Source organism: Colossoma macropomum, unplaced genomic scaffold (assembly GCF_904425465.1).
Source record: "Colossoma macropomum unplaced genomic scaffold, Colossoma_macropomum, whole genome shotgun sequence".
NCBI lineage: Eukaryota > Metazoa > Chordata > Actinopteri > Characiformes > Serrasalmidae > Colossoma > Colossoma macropomum.
Window position 1 is genome coordinate 27,099,716 of NW_023494785.1, and position 20,959 is coordinate 27,120,674.

General features: G+C 40.4%; 1 protein-coding gene across 2 annotated transcripts in view; it reads right to left on the minus strand.

The window, feature by feature from the left end:
* si:ch211-276f18.2 (glucose-fructose oxidoreductase domain-containing protein 1) overlaps positions 1 to 20,959 on the minus strand; it is a 44,218-nt gene continuing 23,259 nt past the window's right edge. For both annotated transcript variants that reach the window (XM_036589268.1, XM_036589277.1), the window contains exon 2: positions 1 to 9,301. In XM_036589268.1, the coding sequence (XP_036445161.1) occupies positions 8,379 to 9,301 (923 nt within the window). In that variant the 3' untranslated portion in view covers positions 1 to 8,378. The remainder of the gene's footprint in view (positions 9,302 to 20,959) is intronic.

Sequence of the window (20,959 nt, forward strand, 5' to 3'; positions counted from 1 at the left end):
TTTGTCTACATGATTTTTAATTCCATAGAAACTGCAGCATCCGACAGCATCCGGATGCTGTAAACCGTGTCCGAGGCTTTCTAGAACTTCAGGGTGGTCAGGTCAGGACAAACAACATTCTAGGAATAAACACACAGAGACTCAGACGTACAACACACACTCACTCGCAAATGCATAAACTAGTGTGTGTGTGTGTGTGTGTGTGTGTGTAACACACACACACACACACACACACACACACACAGTAGCAGTGTAGACCAGACTCAGTGGAACACTGAAGGATGTTTACAGGGCTTGCACATTCACACAGTCTTGCAGTCCATATTATGGGTGGACAGTCCTGCCTCCTGGCTGCCAACCCCTCCATACAGCAGATAGAAAATATAGACTTTAATGCTCCTAATACAATACATTCTATAGTTCAAGACTGATAAATATACGTTTGCCAATCCAAAATATATACAAAGATCCATGCGTCCACGAAATACATATAGTACAATAAATAGTCAAACATCAATAAAGCATTAAAATTGATAGGGTTTTTTGTGACATTAACACGTTCAGTAGTAGAGTAACAGAAAAAGGCAGCATTCACAAACAATATGTTGAGATGGAGAGCGGTAGAAGTGAAAAAAATTAAGAAAAGACACTTTGAAATGGTCAACTAAGACTTGGCTAGCTGTGAACTTACAGAGCTGCACCATATTTCCTAGGAAACATTTGAGTAGTCAAATAAGCCTTAGCCAGATGTACTGTCTAAGAATGAAAGTGGCAGAGTGAAGCTTTCATTAATAACCTGTAGTCCACAGGTGTAACTGTTTTTAGAACATGTAATATAAATAAAATTTGGTTTATGCAATGTCTTTGTGTGGACTTTGCATGTTGGATGTCAGTGGAAGGCTGATCATACTGATACTCATTCAGTGCTCTTATTGCTTTGTTACCAAAACAAAAGGTTTCCAAAAACAATGTTTTTGGCTTAAGATGTGGCTGACTAGCTTCCCTGCAGCTCACACTATGAAATTTCTCGTCTATTAGATAGAAAATGAAAGGCACAAGCAGCGCTCGAACTTTGCTAGTGTTCTGAAGGTGGATTGGTTGGACCCATCAGGACTGTCTTGGTGAAATAAGTCGGTTTAAACCTCAAATTCTTTGTTTTCTCTAAAATCACCCATGCATCTGTAGTTTAAGCTTAAAACAGTATTCAGCTCTGCTGCTCTGGTACAGCAGGTGGCACTGACCCAGGAACACTGGCATTCCTACTGTTCCAGGTGAAATCTCACCATAAAGAAAATACATTACACAGCCTAATCCATGCCAGCCCAGAAGTAAAGAATTAAAAAGACAGCAGGCATGCATGTGGTGCATTATTCACCTCTGTAGATGCAGAGAGGCTTCTTCCTGAACAAGCTTAATTGATCTTTCTGATCATTATGGTCACCCAGTCAGGTGAGGGGAAAGGCGAAAGGTGAGATAATCAGGGTTGGACTCTGGTGGAATGTAAGGCCTAATTAAAAGTGAGGTGATCTTTGTGTGCACCATGATACTGAACTATATTTCATTTCAATGCTCTGTTTGATCAGTGCTTCAACCTGAGCTTTCTGAAGCCTTCTGGTATTGTCTCTGTACTTTGGGCATCTCCACTTCTGGCAAAGCTGCCTTAATTCTGAAAGGTTTCAGTTATCTTTTTCAGTTAGATGTTTACTGGGATTCTCATCATGTGACAGCTGAGAACAAACACAAATGTTTACAAAAAAAATCAGTGGGAAAATAAGTTTGAAAACAAGTTTAATGACTGATAATAATAATTTAATAATTAATAATTTTTTTAATTTATATAGCACTTCTCATGCCGGTGGCAGCTCAAAGTGCATTTTGTACGAGTTGTAAAAATAAAAGCAATAATACTGAAATGCCTAAACTAAAAATATTGCAAAAGTTTCTAGCTTTGTATTTTAGAACATTTGTAGAACAATCAATCTGCTTGACCATCGCCAATTACTTCTAAAGCCTGTGGGCATTCAGGGTTATGGTGAATATCATTAATTCTGAACCATGATGTAAAACAGCAGTATTAACTGAGATGGTAAAAATATTAGAATCACCTGGAAGACCATTAAATTTACTGCACTTCACGAAGAAAGAGAAAAAGAGGAGGGACAGAGCAAGCGTGATAGGAATAGAGAGAAGGGGAGAGAGATACAGGATAGACAGAGAAAAGGAAAGGAGACAGAACAGGATAGGAGAAGAAGAGAAAAGGAGAGGTGAGGAGAAAGAGAAGCAGCAGGGTGGGAGAGAACGTTTAAGATGAGCCCGGTTTGGCCCTGTGGCAGCCGGTTGCTAGGATACTGAGTGAGGGTGCACAAAAAGCACCTCTTTGAGCTCTGTGTCTTTTCATCATGAACACCCCAGCCGCCCCCCTCTCACTGGGGCACCCCTACACCACCCCTCACCCCAGCAGGAGCTGTGCAATGCGTGGGGGAAAAGTGGGGTGTGTGTGTCCATCCACATCTGCACTGCCACAACAAAATGGCAAAGCAGCTGTTAACAGCACAAACACGCAAACTGGACAGACATTCAGGCTTTAGTGTGGAGCTCGCAGAGGATAAATGTGGCCATATATTATCATTCTGAGTGCGCCAGCTGCAGTACACATGGGGCTACGTTACACATATTCATATTCTTTTTTCAATATGGGAGATGCAAGAGATAATCCACACTATGAATTAAACAGAATAGATTTTGTACTATAAAAATATTAGGGCAGAGTTAACACCAACATAAGCTTTTTAACATAAAATCGACAAAGGGAGCCTTTATGAAAACTGACACTAGTGAAAATAAGGTTTTTTATAAATGTTTATGTAGGTTTATGCATTGAAGGGCTTATATAGGTGTAATGGAACCTTACAAATGCTGCCCTTCGGTAAAGTATTAGCAATGTATTTACTGTTGCAAACTGAAATGAGTCTTTGACAAAAACAAACAAACAAACAAAACAAAAGAATGCTGCCCTTTATTTTTTACTTCTGTTTGAATGTATCGGAGCAAAAACAACAGTACACATCTCCTCGTGAATTTTGTGTATCAGTACACGCCTGGTCTATAGGCTGAGAGGCTACGCATTAACATCTTCCCAAGGTTGACTAAAAGGATTCACTCTTCTTCTTAGACTCACCCTTCCATCAAAGCTTTGTTTAACCGGAAACAATTTTGGAAGGCTGAGTGTGTCCTCGCCAAATCCAGACCCCTTTAGTCCCCAGGCCTTTCAAAGCGCCCCACCACCTCCACCTCCTCACCCAACATGTTTGCAAATGCTGCCTAAAGAGAAGGGAAGAGATACTCACACACAACAGCGGTACTAGCGTACATATACACTTAGAACATTTCCAGCTGTAACATTTTCCCCATGGTTTCAAGTTTTTATCTTATTTTTTTGTAGTTTTGTTTTGTTCAGAAACAAGCAAGTTCAGAAAGAGCATAACAGCAATCAGCAACAAGACTGCAGCTTTGTCATCATGTGTCCAGTATGTCTGGGGTAAAACCTCACATTACCAAAAGTAAGACAGTAAAAAAAAAAAAACACTTATTCCAGTTACACAGACATCATCACACTATCTGCATAATTGCATTAATACAGCAGCTGTAGAAGGACAGATGGTGGACACACATTGATTTCTCAATGGAACTTTCATAGTCATGATAGGAACTGACTTCAAAATGTTTAAAAAACAATCATGACAAGCTTATCATATAATTCAGATTTATATTGAATATTCAGATTTGAGCAAAGTGTGTTCTCTTTTCTCTTTGTAAAATCCAAAGACATTGTTTTCAGTGACAAAATCTGGCCCACTTTTGAAGAGTATGAATGCCCCACATAGTTGAATCGTCTCTTCATGTCTGGAACCTGTCGTGAAAGTGTGCACCGCACTGATGAACACACCTCACATCAATACAGATTCAATTAAGCTGATATCAGTTGCTATAAAGTTAATTCAGCTCTTATTAAATGATCAGCGGCACATGTTTCAGGCTGTGTATCATTTAAAATACATTTTTAGCACTTAATGAATTTCCAGACAAATAACTACAAGGGTGTGTTGAAGGCTGTTTTGATGATAGTTGCTCGTATTTGCATTATGCTGATAACTCTGAAGTGTCCAGAATCAGCCATAGGCACAAACTGGATTAGCTTTCAAGTACTTTATTTTCTCCCAGTGTGAAACTTCAGCCATGGGAAGCCCATTTTTGTCTTTAGAAAACGTTATCTGTAGCACTCACGTCAATTAAGAGAAGTGGGGATGATGTGTGACCTTTAGGGACTTTTAATTAAATAGAGAGCCAAGTTAATGGAGGCTGCAGGGCAGAGTGAATCTATGTCTGTCCTTCTCTTCATTTTAAAGGCCCATAATGAGAAATGACCAGAATTATTTATGTGGAAACATTAAAAATGCAGCTTAAGATCACTGCAAAAATGTCCAGCCCAGATGTCAAAAGTGACATGATTCACATTCTCATGGCTGCTTCAGCTCATTTTGTGCACGAAGCAGAACGAATGTGAAGGATTAAGAAAAGAAGGTGAAAGGTCACTGAGCTTGGCTGTCAGTATACAGTCTAGTTTAGTATGCTTTGGAGTATGAGACTAGCACATGGGCAAACAGGAATAAATGAACACGGGAACAGTTTACAAATATCCAAGAATAAACAAGCTAGCATTTCTAGGAGCAAACGACTTTTTGTGTTTATAAATTCATAGGCATGTACAAATATCCAATATCTGTCGATGTCGATGCTGATACAGACACATTTGGACTAGCTTTATGGATAAATGTACCATTTATTTGTAGGGGGTTACAAGAGATATAAAATAAAGGTAATGCAGACCTTTTAGCTCAGTAAATCCACACTGACTTAACGTTCTGCTCTTCTAGAATACAATAAATACATAATTAAATATACAGTTTGAATTAGGGCTGGGCAATATGACAATATTTTTCCATTACAGTGACAAACCATGTCACTGTCTGCTTTTCTGAGCGTATTGCGAATATGGTCAGTACTAAAAGAAAAGGTTCAGACAGCACTTGCATAATTGCCAAAATATTTATTAAACTCATTATAAGCACAGATGCATTTCAGCACACAACCTTCCTCAGTGTGCTAATAGCATTCCATCCACCAACCCACTAAACAGTACTTAAAGAACACTGACCAACTGCATGTTTCATTACAAAGACAGTATAATGAGTCCTGTTTAACTGGATGTGAAACGCTAAATAAAAATCACCGCACTGATAGTTTTTCATTATATTTTAAATTGTGGTACTTACAGGGCTTTATTTCTGTTCCAACTTATTGAAGCACTGACAACTGAAATATCATGATGAGTATATCATCGTAATATACGCAATATTGCATATATGTCTTCAAGTATTGTTATATTATATTTTTGCCTTATCGCCCACCACTAGCCCACACAGTCAAATCTAATTAGTGGTTCAATGCAATTATTTGCTGGCACCAATATGATTCAGATATCATCATGCAGAAATGAAGATTTCAATACTTTGCTAAACATTATGTTTGTACCTCTGAAAATTGTCATGGTTGATTTTCTATGAATTTGTACAGTCACTAATAGTGTGAACTAACAGCACTGAAACAGGTGCACTTACTTGAAGGGAGAAGAAGGGGGGGGCAGATTTGGTCACACACTTTAACAGTAGCATCACAGTGGAAGTGCTGCACTTCTCTTGGAGAAGTGTGCACTCAAAGGCCTCTCTGTTCCTCTCTAACAATACACACAGTTCCTGATTTGAAGCGAAACATCCAAAAAAAACTAAAATAAATATGTCTATTTTACACATAGCATGTATAAAAAAGGTATGTAGTTATTTACAGCAGGTGTTTTTCACAGGCAGTTTAAAAAAAAATACAGTCATATTTAATCAAACAAAATGTCAACGTATGTTTCTCAAAATAAACTTCTGTGAGGTTGAAGCTAATATAACAGTGTGATAAGCTGTCGTAACAGTTCACGGAAATCTTAACTGGTTATGACACATTATAATGTACACAAGCATGACACAGTGATCAGTATGAATTCTCGCTAGGAATCTTGTTGAAAGTCATTTGCATCATTGTTGTCAGTCTTATTATAAAAAAACATTATTTAAAATGATTTTTACTACTGCTTATGACAGCCATATGACTCCATTATATCAGCTGAGTGATGACTGCAACAATAAGGATAACACTTAACTTGAACTCTGCTACTTAACATCGACAACCATGCCATAAACATCACGGCAAATGTCAGCTATCATGACAACTAATGTCATGTGCTAATTTTTGATTGTGCACTAGCATCTGTCATGACAATTAACAGTAATGGAAACACGACACTGCTATATTCCTGGAAAAATCTGTCATGACAGCTGATCTGCTGTGACGTGTATGGCATGGTCATGTCAATGTTATGTAGCAGAGTTCAAGTAAAATGCTACCATAATATGTTACCTACACTGAACACAGACAGTGGATAATGTTATGCCGAACACTTTGAGCTTTGTAATACCTTGACAACACTTAAAAAGAAAGATTAAAATAAAAATCAATCTTTTGGCTTGTAGGTCAGTGTGAGAGCTAAGAGTAAGTGATAACAGATGATGCTGAAAATTATTCTGCACTAATAAAAATGTAATTTGGGAATATCTTCAGGTCAATACAGTACATTGGTTCATACCATCGTCTAGCACCTCTTGCATGTTTTGAATAGGTTTTGGTATACAGAATTTTAAGCTTATAGCTGGTTCTAATTGTATCTAGCCCTCAAGAATGTGCAACTCTGATTATATGAAAGGTTGCTAGAAATGTCCATATAAACCAACCTGCCCATTATCAGACCTGGCTAAGACACATAAACCGAGCTTAGAGCATGCAGATGAAAAACCACGGAGCGTAAAATCGGCAGTGTTTGAATCAACTTCAGACTTATATCATCCACTCAACACCAGCGATTTTACCCTGTAAACAAATAGTATTACTACTGTTTTGCCATATAACAGGTCATAGTAAGCGATGGTGTAAGACTCATGAATGTCTAAGTCAATAACTAAGAACAAATAGGCATATTTACTATTTTGTTTTAGGTTCTATCTCTACCACATGTACCACTTGTTTGCTTAGATCATATTGATAGTAATTATTTCAGTCTTTTCTGTAACAGTGCAGGTCGCGTGCATGCTGGAACATTTATGCAGGACTAAACAGAGGCCACTGCTGATTGATTGACTTGCGTCCACAGATGCATTCTACATTCTTACCCAATCATGCAAGCATAGGAAGGCTCTGCATCACACGCTGAATCAAGCTGGCCGACACTGAGACTCATATAGAACCTGTAAAACACAGTTACGGCTAGGGCTGAACGATTAAGGAAAAAAAACTAACTGTAATTTTTCCGACCAGATTTTTTGACTGCTATTAAATGCGATTATGTTCTATAAATTTAGCTGCAGGCTTTTTTGCCCTCAAGAACATGACCACATCTATTTTTTGGGCTTGAGGGATAAATGCTGAATGTAATGTTAAGACAACGTTAAATAATGTAGTATATAATTAAAATTGCAGCTCTTGCAATTTAAAAATTGCATTTTTTCAAACTGCGATATAAAAACAATTAATCATTCAGCCCTAGTTAGTGCCGCCAACCTAAAGCTACAAAGAAAAGCAGACTCACGTTAATATGTGTGCATTATTCTCTCCTCTTCAAACACATAGCTGGAAAAAGCCATTACCTTGTATTTCAGGCATACAAGGGTGTCTAGGCAGATTTATTGCGAATTTGACTAGAGGGGAGTTCCTCTTTAAAAGGCCTACCAGCCAAACTATTGATTTTTAGGCTTTTTGTACTGTTCAGCACACAAACAGTACACACACATACACATACTCACAGTACATATACACAGGACAGTAGTACTCAAGCCCATTGGGTTTGGACATTCATCTCCATGCAGGAAGGACAGAGCCACGTTTGTTATGGCTAGATGTGTTCCTGGAGAGGTATTCTCCAGTGAGGAAAAATAAGCTAAACAGTTTCCACTCACTCATCCTCCATGAATCCAGTGTGATTTCTCCCAGAAGCAGTGCCGTTCAGAGAAAGTCAAGAAAGTATATTGCTGTTTACTTGCCATCCTGTGCATTCCTTTCATTCACTTCCCAGCAAAGCAAGAAACTGGACGTACCAGTAAGCGCAACTCAAAATGTAGCAGGCTTTGTTTTACCACATTCCTCCAATCCTCAAGGGAACGATCTCTTTCTCTCATTTTCACTGAACATCCATTTAACTCCATTCAGTGATTTCTCAAGCAGCTCTAGCAGTACAAAGACATCCTGCTGCGTCGCATGGCCTCGCTAATCAGGTAGGCTGGACTGACCTCAGGCTCCTCCGTCATCACTACAATGTTCTGCCATTCGCCACACTGGTTGGACTTCTTAATCGTGTCCACAACGCACAAAGCATACAGACAGTCCTCAAATGTGGCGGCCATGGTGAGCGGCCGCCCGTCCCAGGTCCGCCGGTCATCCTGGTCCTGAAAGGCCTGCCGTACAGCCTGGACCATGCAGATGGTGCCCGTGAGGTAGGGCGAGGGGATGTCGCTGAAGGCCTTATCAGGCAGGGAGGCATTGCCCAATGGCGTGCTGTCCTTGAGTAGGAGCTCTCGACCTCCCTCACCACTGTTCTTTTGACCGTACAAGTCTGTGCCGCTCACAGTGAGGCGGCCAGCCGTGCCCACCACGACCACCTCCTGCCGGAACTCGCCAGGCACGTTAAAGTTCAGTGTCACGGTGCAGCAGGCGCCGCCTTCCAGCACCATCTGAAAGGTGCAGAAGTCGTCGCTGGTGATCTGTCTGATGCCCCTGATGTGGTCAGTCTGTTTGACAAAAGTCTTGAGGAAGCCGTGCACCTTGACGGCACGTCGGCCAGTTAGGAACGTGAGCAGGTCGATGATGTAGCTGCCCACCGAGTGAAGTCCTCCGCCACCCATTAGGTCGTCGCAGCTCCAGTTGTACTTCTTGCCCAGGAGGCTACCACCATGGACCTGTGCCTCGCACACTAGCAGCTCCCCCACGTAGCCCTCCTCCAACAGCTCCTTCATGCGCACGAAGGCTGGCAGGAAGCGAAGGACGTTACCCATGATGCTCAACAGCTTGGGGTAGTACTGGGCTGCTGACATCATGCGGAAGGCGTCCAGTGGAGTAGCCGTCCGGTCACAGATGACGTTCTTGCCAATGCCTTGAAGATGAAACAGATATGGAACACAGAGTTAGTCCTTAACATCCACATTACTCTACAAAGACTGACAATGACCAAACAAAGCAATATGCAACAGCAGCAAGAATCAATCATGTTCTCTGATAAAACAAACAAGGTCAAAATCAGCTGGTTGAGACACAAAACGACATAAGAGAGGAGACTGGGTCAATTGTTTATGAGACCACAAGACTAGCTTGGACGGATGACCACTTTCAGTGATGGACCGACATATCAACCGCCTCTTGGATCACCCAGAGCAATTGGAGTTGCTGCAGAACCAAAAGGCAGGATGCAGAGCTGTGGAACGCGGTCACAGCACTTCAAAAGGGCTCTAATTAAGCCTTTGCTTTCATTTCATCACATCAAAATCCCCACAGATGGCATGCCCTGCCAAATATGAATATGGATGCGTGATGTCCCGTTGGAGGGCACAAAGCTCAGCGTCGAAGCAAGAACAAGAACACTGCACACACATTTCAATGCATTTAAATAACCCAGTGATCCATGTGAGAAGAGACTGAAAGAATTAACAGACCTTCTCACATCTGACTGCATCATTTAAACTCAAGGGCACTTTGACCACAGCAATTATCACATTCATAATTCTCTCTCCCCCACAGTGATTCCTTAAAGATATGGGGAAAGTCACTGAGAGACCATGGGAACAGGAAAGATGCTCTTAGGAGGTTACTATTGAAATAGAAATGCCCATTTTGCACTTTTGGAACACTGAGGCACTAGGCTGCTTTCTCCAATAACTGCCATGTTTCTCTTAAATGAATAAACTTCAGCCTATATTTAAAAAGCACATCAGAGCAAGAGAATTCCTGCCCATACTGGTCTTAGCCCAAAAGCTTTAGAACACGTCTATAAAAAGGAGCACTCAGATTTATTATGAATAAACCTTCTGATCTAACAGAATCATTATCATTAAGTATATGGGAAAAACATTACAGTGAAGTCACCCATCAGTGGAAAAGCCGCCTGCCAGACCTGCCATTGTTTGGGCTGCAAAAGGCCAGACTGATTGGCCTGGTCAGCTAGATGAACAGCGGGGAGCTGGAGTGTTGCTGCTCTCACAGCCCCTCCTGCCTCATGTGACCTTTTCTTGAAGGGGCCTTTTTGACGAACAGACATTGTGCTTTCCAGAGACTTACTGAACAAAAACTTCCCAGCTAATCTCCCATTAGCTCCCAATAGGCAAAAGCCAGCCAGAAAATTAATCCCGCTGACCCACTTTTACTCTGCTGGAGTATGTGATGGAATAAAAGTCTCATATGATGTAACTGAAGAGAGGCTAAACTAGTGAAGCTAACTGCAAGGCCCTGATCTTAGCATCTGAACACTGCAGGGAACCATATATTCTGCAGTTAAAGCAGCACTATGTAAGATTTTTATGTTTAAATGTTGAATACTCTTTCAACATGCTTGCAATCATCAGATTCCGAAGCACAACCAACGATACAAAATGTTCTTCCAACACATTTCCACCAGTGAGCTTTAAAGTGCACATTATAAATATCTGTGTTGTCATGTTGGGATTAAGTTCCCTAAAATGTTGTTAGAGTTTAATGTTAATATCAAGTCCAATTATCTATGCTTCTGTTCAATACAGCTTCAAATTTACAATCAACAGACCTTACAAATGTATACAGAGCACAATCTACATTACACAGTGTCAAAGCAAGTGTGCTTTCTTTTTATAGACAGTGATATTTTTCTCGCTGCTCTATCTCTGTGGTCATGAAAAGGTCACTGGGATATGGCACACTGAGTCATCTCCACACATGAACACCTGTACTGGCTGTCTTCCAAACACACAGAGAGAGGAAAAATATGAGGGAAACTTGAGAGGAGGAAAGGGGAGAGGAAGCAATGAGAAAATTACAGAAGAGGATAAGAGCAGAATAGAACAGGATGTATAGTACACTGTATGTTCGATACAATACTGCTACAATGTGATTATTACAAAAGGACATGCACGGAGCTCTCAGTTTTAATTATACTGTTACTATTATAAATGAGAGAAATGCATACAAATGGGTGAGACCACCAGGCTCTGTTTTTTGATGGTAAGAGAGACCAGTAGGATACTTCAATACTTCAAGATACTTCACCAGAAGATGGTTTTCTTGGCCTTTAAAGAAATCAAATGGGGAATTAATATTTATTAAGCCGAAATTTTTAATATTTAAGAGATAATGCAATTTGATTTCTTTGAGTCCTGTCACTGTATCATAGCCAGTCTAATTATTACTCTCTCTGCTAAACTCCGCCTTATTTTCTCAGCCCTCCAATCAGTGTACAGCAACCATTGTTATCTGCTATTGCCTCAAGCCTTTAGTTTGTTATTGGTGCGCCAGTGTTTGAATTTGAAGCTTGAGCAGTGAAAGATGTAACTGGGGGCATTTAACAGTGAGATTCCATCCCATAGATGTCGTTTTCTACCCGTCGAGAAAACATTGTCAGTCATGTCATCTTCGGGTCCAGCAGTTTGCTGTCCTGTTTCTCCCAGCTATTGTAGATCTCAGCTATCCAGTATTAACAGCTATGTTGTGTTCATAAAGCAAATGTGCCTGTGTCGTACCCAAAAAAGTGGCCACTTTTTCACAGCCCTACCCAGAAATTTATTTCTGCCTACAACGCTTTAAACCAGAAAATCTCAGTTTAGAGACTACTGTGGCACCTCTGTAAGAGGTAAGAAGGCATGTTCACAACAGTAGTGATGGTTACACTTTTTGTTTGCATTATTATACACATTGCTAAGTAATAACTGTCAATTCATCAAGAAGGTAAATTTTACACACTGACTTTATTAAAACATAACTGAGTTTAATCAAGCAGTCTTGACAGACACAAGCCATAGTACGTCTGGTCAAAATGAAGCTTTTCTTGTTCTACAATGCTACTCAGCGAAAGAGCATTCAAATCACTGCAATCTATAAGTGTGCTGAGAGCATGCTGACCAACATCAAATGTTCATGAGTGATCTGTGAGTCTGACGAGTCAGTGGCAATCACACTCTGACAAACGCAGTGTTTTTTTTCAGTGGAGAGACATGCTTTAAGCATACTGAACTAGGGCAGAGTCAACACTGCTCACTGAGACTTACAGGAGAGAAACAGGATCTGCTAATGTGGATATGAAAATGCAAATGTGCAAAAAAAGTATGAAAGATGAGCCGCAGTGAGAGGGAGGGGGAGAGAAAGAAAGAGAGAGTGCTCATTATTGTGAAGATAACCGTCTCTGCACTTTCTCTCCCCTGAGGACCAAACCAGCACTAATGGTTAGAAGACTCATGCTCACGCACACACACGCATTGTGATCTACTAGGTAACACAGACCTACTACTATACATGTTAGTCTTCAACAATGTACCAATACTACACTGAGACTAAGGCCCAACCCTATTTCTTATTTTTACACCTACCCCTTGTTTTCGAGTGTCACCTTGGAACTGAGTTACAAGGGTTAGTTTCCCTTACGAAATGGAACAACCCTCAAATAAAAAAGAACACTGCTTCATAAAAAGGCTGCTAGTGGTAGCCGTAGCCCCTTTATCTCAACAAAAATTGTTGACACCGTACCCCTGGACATGAACACGCAAAACAGAGAGGTAAGGGTGATGGTGGGGGTAAGGGGTGAAATGAGATTGGGCCTAGAGCAGCGTGATCTCTGTAAGTATCTGTAGTGCAAACCCAGATGTCGCTCACTCTGACAGCTCTGCGGAGCTAGGAGCTATCCACAGAGTCGCAGATAGTGATGACACTGCAGGCCTGGAGCCACTCAGGAGCTCTGTGATGTGCTCTTGCCTGACAGTCATCTAGGACATAGATGTTTACCTGTAATTGGCATTCTCTGCAGCTACAGACAAACAAGTGATAGCTCAGCCAGGAATTCTTACACAATTCTCCCCCCAAATGTAGCAGGGATATCTGATATTTTTCGTGTACATAAAGTTGCATGCAAAAGTTTAAATACCCTCCATCTAATTACATGTTTTGTTAAAAAAGAGAAAAAAGGTTAACAACATATAAAGCCCCCAATATATTACATTTAGCAAATAAACAGTAGTTGTGCATTAAAATGTGCAGAAGTGTGTTCTCTGTAAAGGACGCTTATTTTCACTTGGAAAATTAACAAATCATGTTATAATAAGGTAATTTGACCAGGGGTGTCCACATTTTTGCATACACCTATACCTGCCAATGTCGAGATACATAACCATTTATAAAGTGTTGAAATTGGGACTACATCTACCTTGATTAGCATTATCTAACATTTATTTCTATACGGTTACAAAAGCAGTAAAATAATAAAACAGAGATATTTTAACAACATAACCCGGCATCGGCTAAACGCTCTGCTCTTTCGGAGTACAATAAATATACCATCACATATCAGTCGGAAATATCGGCCAAATCTAATAGTCTAATGCAGATCTTGTTTTAAATCAAATATCTGCTAATACTGATATGATTCTGATATCGTCCGATATTAACATAAAATCATATCGATCAGCCAAGCCTTGTCTGATGTCCATGTCTGAAGCTATAATTTGAGCTATGAGTCTAACGTAGCTAATTGTATGCAACGGTATGACATAATAGAGTTATGGAACAACTGAAATATTGGGAGAGGACAATGCTTGAAAACCCTCCTCCTTCCAATCTAGTGCCCTATAAAATACCGTCTTTCCATCTACTGTCTACCCCCATTTTCCGTGACAAAGTTTTTGCAATCCTCACCACCATCCCATCTCCTCCCTGCTCCTTATTCCTAAATCAGTCATACCACAGTTAAAAGAAGGGGGGTGGCCTTCTAGCTCCAGGCAGAAGCCACCTAGAACAGCCCAAGTTCTCCAAGTTCTCTCCCCTCCCTCAATTATTCTTCCCTCACAGTACCTCCATGTTGAAGGCACGGTCTGAGCTTAACTGTTATTTATACAAAGGACAACTGAATTTGATCATAATATGCTGACTATTCATCATCAAATCGATTTGCAAGTTAAACGGTGGGATTCAAGGCTCGGTTGGATGATGTTGCCTTTGTGTGAAATCTGTTTGGCCTCAATTAACTCAAGGTCTAAGGTCAGGCCTGCTTGATAAGCAGCAGCACGAGTGCCCCTCAGGTGGGTCCGAGGCCTCCTGGAGACTCCGTTCTGAACCCTAATGGAGTGGAAACTGCCTCTGGGATTAGAGCTTATCCCTCCTCATCAATAATACAAACCTGGTGCAGACTGTCTTCAAACACTGTCAGTGTGGGCAGTGGCCTTGCACTGCTCCCTTATGAAACACGCTGACATTTCAAAGACCAATCTATGTGTGACACTCCTATCTGCATCGTTCAGCTTGTTTCTGTCTGATGCATTATGCACTTCTTCAGTCTCTCGCGTCTCTGAGGGACCTGTTACTGAAGGGTAAAACAAAGTCCTTGCTTGATAACATTGCTATCAAGCTCTAAGCCTAACCAGACACAGTTGGGCTTTTTCCACACCTTCTTTGAGGGTCATGCACATCATCCCCCATCACATCTGAGGTCATAAGATTCTGACATCATTCTGGACAGTTTCCTGTCATATGACTATCAATGTGTGTCTTACTTCTTGTGAGCTTTCTCACTTATAATGAAGTATGCAGGCCTTCAAATGCATCACCACAGACAACACGGCAAAGCAAAGCAGGCAATGCCTGAAGATGAAAAGAACAAGTAATGGAGCAGATTAACATCCAGTAGATGGCATAAACAACACTTCCTCAACTTCACTGCAGCCAGCTATGATAAAACTAGTGTAGACAATAACGAGAAGTGAGTCATAAAGCATGAAGCTCAGCTTGCAAAAGGGGAATTCTCTCCAGTGATGTGAGAGGTTGACTCTGGGTCAGGTGTTGCTCTCAGATCTGTTCTGCTTAAATTAGCCCACATAGACCCCAGCTGTGTGGTTCCTGCAGACAATATAGTTCTAATTAAGCACTCACCAATCCCCATGGTGCTCTGCTTTAACCGACTTTAGCACACTACCAGCCTTTTCCACACACCTGCCTTACTGTTATGGAAAAAAAGATGCAGTGCTTTCCAAAATGCGTTGTCCATTATTGTACAATATACAGTTGTACGTAAAAGTTTGAACAACCTTGGTTAAATTACATTTTGTTGATTTTCTAAGTGAAGAAGAAACAAACCAAAATATTAAAAGCAAATTTTAGAGCACAATTTCTGTTTATTTGCTGAGTTTAGCATATAACGTGTGCCTTAACTATTGCTCAGGCCACATTGTTTGCTTTACTTTTTTAGAACATCTTACTTTAAGCAAATAAACAGTAAATGTGCATTAAAGTGTGTTTCCTGTAGTGGACGTGTACTTTTATTTCACATAGAAAATCAACAAAACACATAGTTTGACTGGGGCACCCAAACTTTTGCACATGACTGTGTTAGCATTTTCACTGTAAAAGTGGCATTTTCAGCTCCTAAGCATATCTCATTTTACAATGATAGAACTACCAGTAACACAAATATTACTTTTTAAATATTTCAGTAATTATTCTCGTATTCAACAGCAGCCCACACCATGTTCAGAACCAATTAAGCAAAGCTTTATTTCTAAATCTGAACAATGAAACCATATCTGAGGCACAAATACGAGACGGGTAATCACCTATCCTGATCTGACTATTTTGGACAGGAATCCATTATTAAAGGTAATTCAAGTTAAGAGATATGCTTTGCAAGCCAGCCTGATAATTGCTCTACTGAGAGCGGGAAACAGCACAGGCTTGCTGCGATTCCCTAAGTGCTCTCTTCCCAGTGTAGAGTATAATGGGCCGAGCTTTGAGAGAGGGAAGAGAGCAGGACACAAAGGAGGTAATTACACATCCATCCACCCCAACACTGACTCAGAGAGAAAGGCATTTATTTATTTACTTAGGATTTTTACCCAATTTTCTCCCCAATTTAGTCGTTTCCAATTCTACCCGCTAGTTAGGACTCCCCCTAATCACACTTATATAATATATAGGAGGGTGAAGGCTAACACAGGCTTCCTCCGAGACCTGTGAAAGCAGCCACCGCATCTTTTCGACCTGCCGCTCACGCAACGTCACTGGACAGCCGAACGCGCTCGGAGGAAAGCGCCAACCGCCAGATCTGTTACGTCAGCTAACAGACGCCTGCGCTGACTAGCATCGCGTTAAGTGATGGGGGGAGAGGGAGGGGCCATCCTACCCACCCAGAGAGAGCGAGGCCAGTTGTGCTCTCCTGGACTCCCGGCTACGGATGGCTGTAGCATCACCAGGGATCGAACTCGCGATCTCCTGATGATAGGGCCAACGCTTAGACGGTTGCGCCACTCGGGAGCCCGAGAGAGACGTTTATACACTAAACACGATTTATTTGTGCGATTTATTCGGATGACAATAAATGAATTTGAGCACGTGTATAATGATATAATGATGCTTGCACTTTTACAAAACAGAGAGTAGTCCAGTGTCACCGTTTGCTCATTCTGTGAGAAGCAAAGGAGGTCTTATTTGCACTTGAAGACATTTGGTCTGTTTGTTTTTGTGCTTTGTCTCATGTAGAGCTGCATCTCCAAAATCAGCACAAACAGAGTTACGGAGCTGCAAGTGAAAGAGTTTTAGTGCCTATAAATGAGGTGCCAGCTTCGTGAGACCTTCTCATAGACATTCTGCTCGTCTTTTATTCATGTCACAAACAATTTGGCAAAATTCATGTTCAGTGTATAACGGCCTTAAGAGAGAGGAAGAGAGGCAGCGAGGTAGGGAAGGTAGCTTGTAGATGCAAAGTTTGGCAGCTGTAGTTAGGAAAAGTAATATAAGTGGTACAAAACAATGAAGAAAAGAGAAAAGAAGTGGTACAAATATAGCCGGAGTCACAGCCTTTTCCAAAGCAAGCCTGAAGAGTGCATGCCGCTTTTGCCCTTCAGATTCAGCGAAAATTCACTGAAAATGTCTTTACTGTACAGCAGATATTTCTATCCTATGTTGAGCACCAAAATAATATATTGTAATCATGATTACAAATAAACTAAACCTTTTTTCTATGCAACTGAAGACCCTCACAGCCTTTTGATTTACTTACTGTTTTTTGAATGACTGTTATTTTTCTGTCCAAATTTTTGCTTGATTTGAAAGTGTAGACCCTAACACGGCAGAAAAAAAACACCACAACAAAACAAAAACAGATTTGTTATGCACATCCTTGAAACAAAGTACTGTGATGAACCTTTTCAAACTAGATTCGTTTTACCTTGAGAGGTACTACTAGTGTAATAATGCATAGTGACATCATGCAAATGCAAAACTAACAATGTGAATTGTGGAGACTTCTAATGCAGCTGTACTGTGTGCAGAGCTCTTTGTGCTAATTTGGGGAATTTATACAGTAAAACTACTCGAGCCTCCAATATTGTTTTAGAATCTTTTTTTTGTTTGTTTGTTTGTTTTAACTGATTTTTAGTTGCTTTACTTGATTTTCCTGAAAAAAACATTAAAGGTCTCAAGACACAGCAAGCTTACATCACACCCTCCAGTTAGTCAGTGTCAGAGGGAATCTGTTACCCAGGAAACAATGACACAGACGCACAGCCAAACACACTCCCTGTAATTGACCAATGAGAGCAGACACACATGTGTGTCTGCCTGGGGATACAACAGGAGTTCCACCCTGAAAATTCACAGCACACACATACACACACTCCTGACCCCATTACCTCGAAATGAAATAAACAGTGCTGCATTGAAGCAGAGAGCGAGTAAAACAGGTCCTGCTAACACACTATCACACTCATTGCAGCAGCCGACGGGACGCATGCTCGCAAAAAAAATCCTCCAACCTCCATCCTACTGTTACGCTTCTGTGACAGTGTGTATGGTGAGATAGGATGCAGCTGCATCTCTTCAACAAAGAGGCGAGCGGTCTCCAGCAGAGCTGTGTTGATGTAGTCTGCACCGAGCTCTGCCACATTAATCATGGTGGGGGGCTTACTTTGCCGCATGGCTACACAATATTCTAATAAAGCTGTGTGTTCATAGGAGCAGATACACATCAGGGGGCAGGGGCAAGTGTTTAGAATACTCTCTCACTGCATGGGTCATTCTGCCCATTAACACCTCCATCGATCAATGAACATAGCAATAAACACATATTACATAAATAAATAAACAGACAATCATAAAGAGAGGCATTACACTGAAAACTTAATGCAGTGAATTTACGTAATTCAAACATGTACATAATTTCCACACTGTGGAGAACCCTCAAGCCCTTCTGGGCGATTTCTGTGAAATAAAAAAATGACGTGCCTGTAATTTTTAGATCATTTTCATTTAATATAACAACTATGTTTGTATTCTCTACAAGTGCTGTAGCAATACTTTAATTTCATTGTTATGCTTTGGTTAAAAACAAAAGGGTTAAACTCTTGAATTATTTAAATTTCTCTGTGATACTGAGGTTGATACAACCAAGCTAGCTCTCCCATTGGTTAGGACTTCAGGAGCTGAACTGAAGGTGTAACGTGTGAAATTAACCACTAACATAGTTAAGAACTGACGATGCAATCAACCCATCAGGTCTTGATTTCCAATGGGTGGATCAATTTTGTGAGAAAAATGACCTTAGAGGCCAATCTAGGCCAATACTTGTGAAAGGGTTAATCTAGAACAGCCAAGAATCTTCATGTGAATCGTTGTTAGCAAGCTTAGTAGCTTAACATACTACTAGAATCCTGCAGAGGTGCTAGCGGAACTTCGCATTAGGGAGCATTAGTAGAGGTGTTTTTTTGTCCCTGAGTTCTTGACCGAGTTTTAACATTTATGGCCTAAACTGATGACCTAGCTCTAACAGTCATAGTTCGCCACTATATCCCCATGAATAAAATATATCATTGCCAAAACTAAGAAACCAAAAGACACACTGTGTTGATGTGGTATATTTTACTCTTGTGGAAATCATGTACACATTTGAATCAAGCAGTCTTTCTTCAGTGTAGATACATGTGTGATACACATGTAGATTTAAATGCACGCACAGTACAAAGGCAGCCCACCCCCATTAGCTATGCACACAGATATTCACATCATTTCACTCACACATACAATAAGGTTCACATCAGAACATCTCTCTAGTACACACTGTTGCACACACACAGTATAATGTGACACACATGGAACAGCCAGTGAGCAAAAATAGTACATACGCACCAGCACAGACCTACATTCTACCAGCACTGATGGCAGATACTTGAGAACCACTGAACACAGAAGGCCATACAGTCCAACCCAAAGCTGAAACACAAGCACAATGGCCAGAGGAAGGGAATCAGAATAGGGAGTGAGAGACAGAGAGAGAGGGAGAGAGTATGCAGACTGAGAGCAGGAGGCCATCTCAGAGATTAAATTACCAGTTCCCCGGGCGACTGGCCCAGTCCATACTGAACTATCGATCTCACACACACGCATGTACTCACGTGAGCATTCAATCACAAACATACAGCTTGTTCACTGCATATAATCCCCAGCCTGTTCCCAAGTCTGTGCATTACAGTCCTGCTTTAACAATGATACTTAAATATTGTTAATGAAATGTGTAACTAGGGCTGTCACAGTTGCTCAATGAAACCCAATTACTCAACAAAAGAAACATCACTGATTGAACATAATGGTGAAAAAAACTAATGTGGCACAGCAAATAAGCAGAAATCATTCAATAAAAACTGAAGTATATATTATATAAGTTTGTTTTCTCTAGAGGTGGTGGTAAATCAACAAAACATGTAATTTAACCAGGGATATTCAAACTCATTGCATAACTGCATAGAACTGTATTCTGTATTAAATACTACTGTCATTTAATTAAATTCTATTCTATTACAGAAAGTAAACATGATGCATACTCAAGTATATATATTTTTTGTCACATAGGATGTTTTTCCACTACAGAGTCAAAAACGGGAACCAACAAAGCTTATATTTTTCTCTGTTGAGTGTGAAAATAAAGAAAAACACTAGCTTATGGCACCTTAGTGAACTCCTTCCACAGTAATAACTCTAAAAATCAACACCTCAACATGCCATCCATCTTATATTCTTGTCTTATTGATCATTTAACAGTGCTTGGTGACTTTATCCTCACCTGGGAGAGCAAATAATTCGCTAAATTGTTGTTGGCTTTAGCTGCAATTTGTTATCAAAGACAGAGGAGAACACCCTTGAGTACCATTAGGTCCTGTTAATACCAATTATGAGGAGGCACCAAAAACCTTAAAACTAGAACCATCGGAACTGGACTGAATTTAAAAAGTACAGTACCAGTTTTTCATGCCGGTACTTTGTGCAGTGGAAAAAACTATGAAGAGGTATTTGTGCCAAACTGAAATACAGTCACTATGGTGGAAAAAAGATTAAATGCTATGCACCGGAGATATAACTTTTCCACAGTGATGTGCAGAATGCATGCATGTAATTGAAAAGCAAAATCACTCTTACATTGTTTTCACATTGCTTGACCTCTTTACTGAAAACAATGCATGAGGATATACATTAAAAACAAAATACTGAATTCATATCAGAACTGAATACAATCCACCTTAAAATTGTAACACTGCACAGCTATACT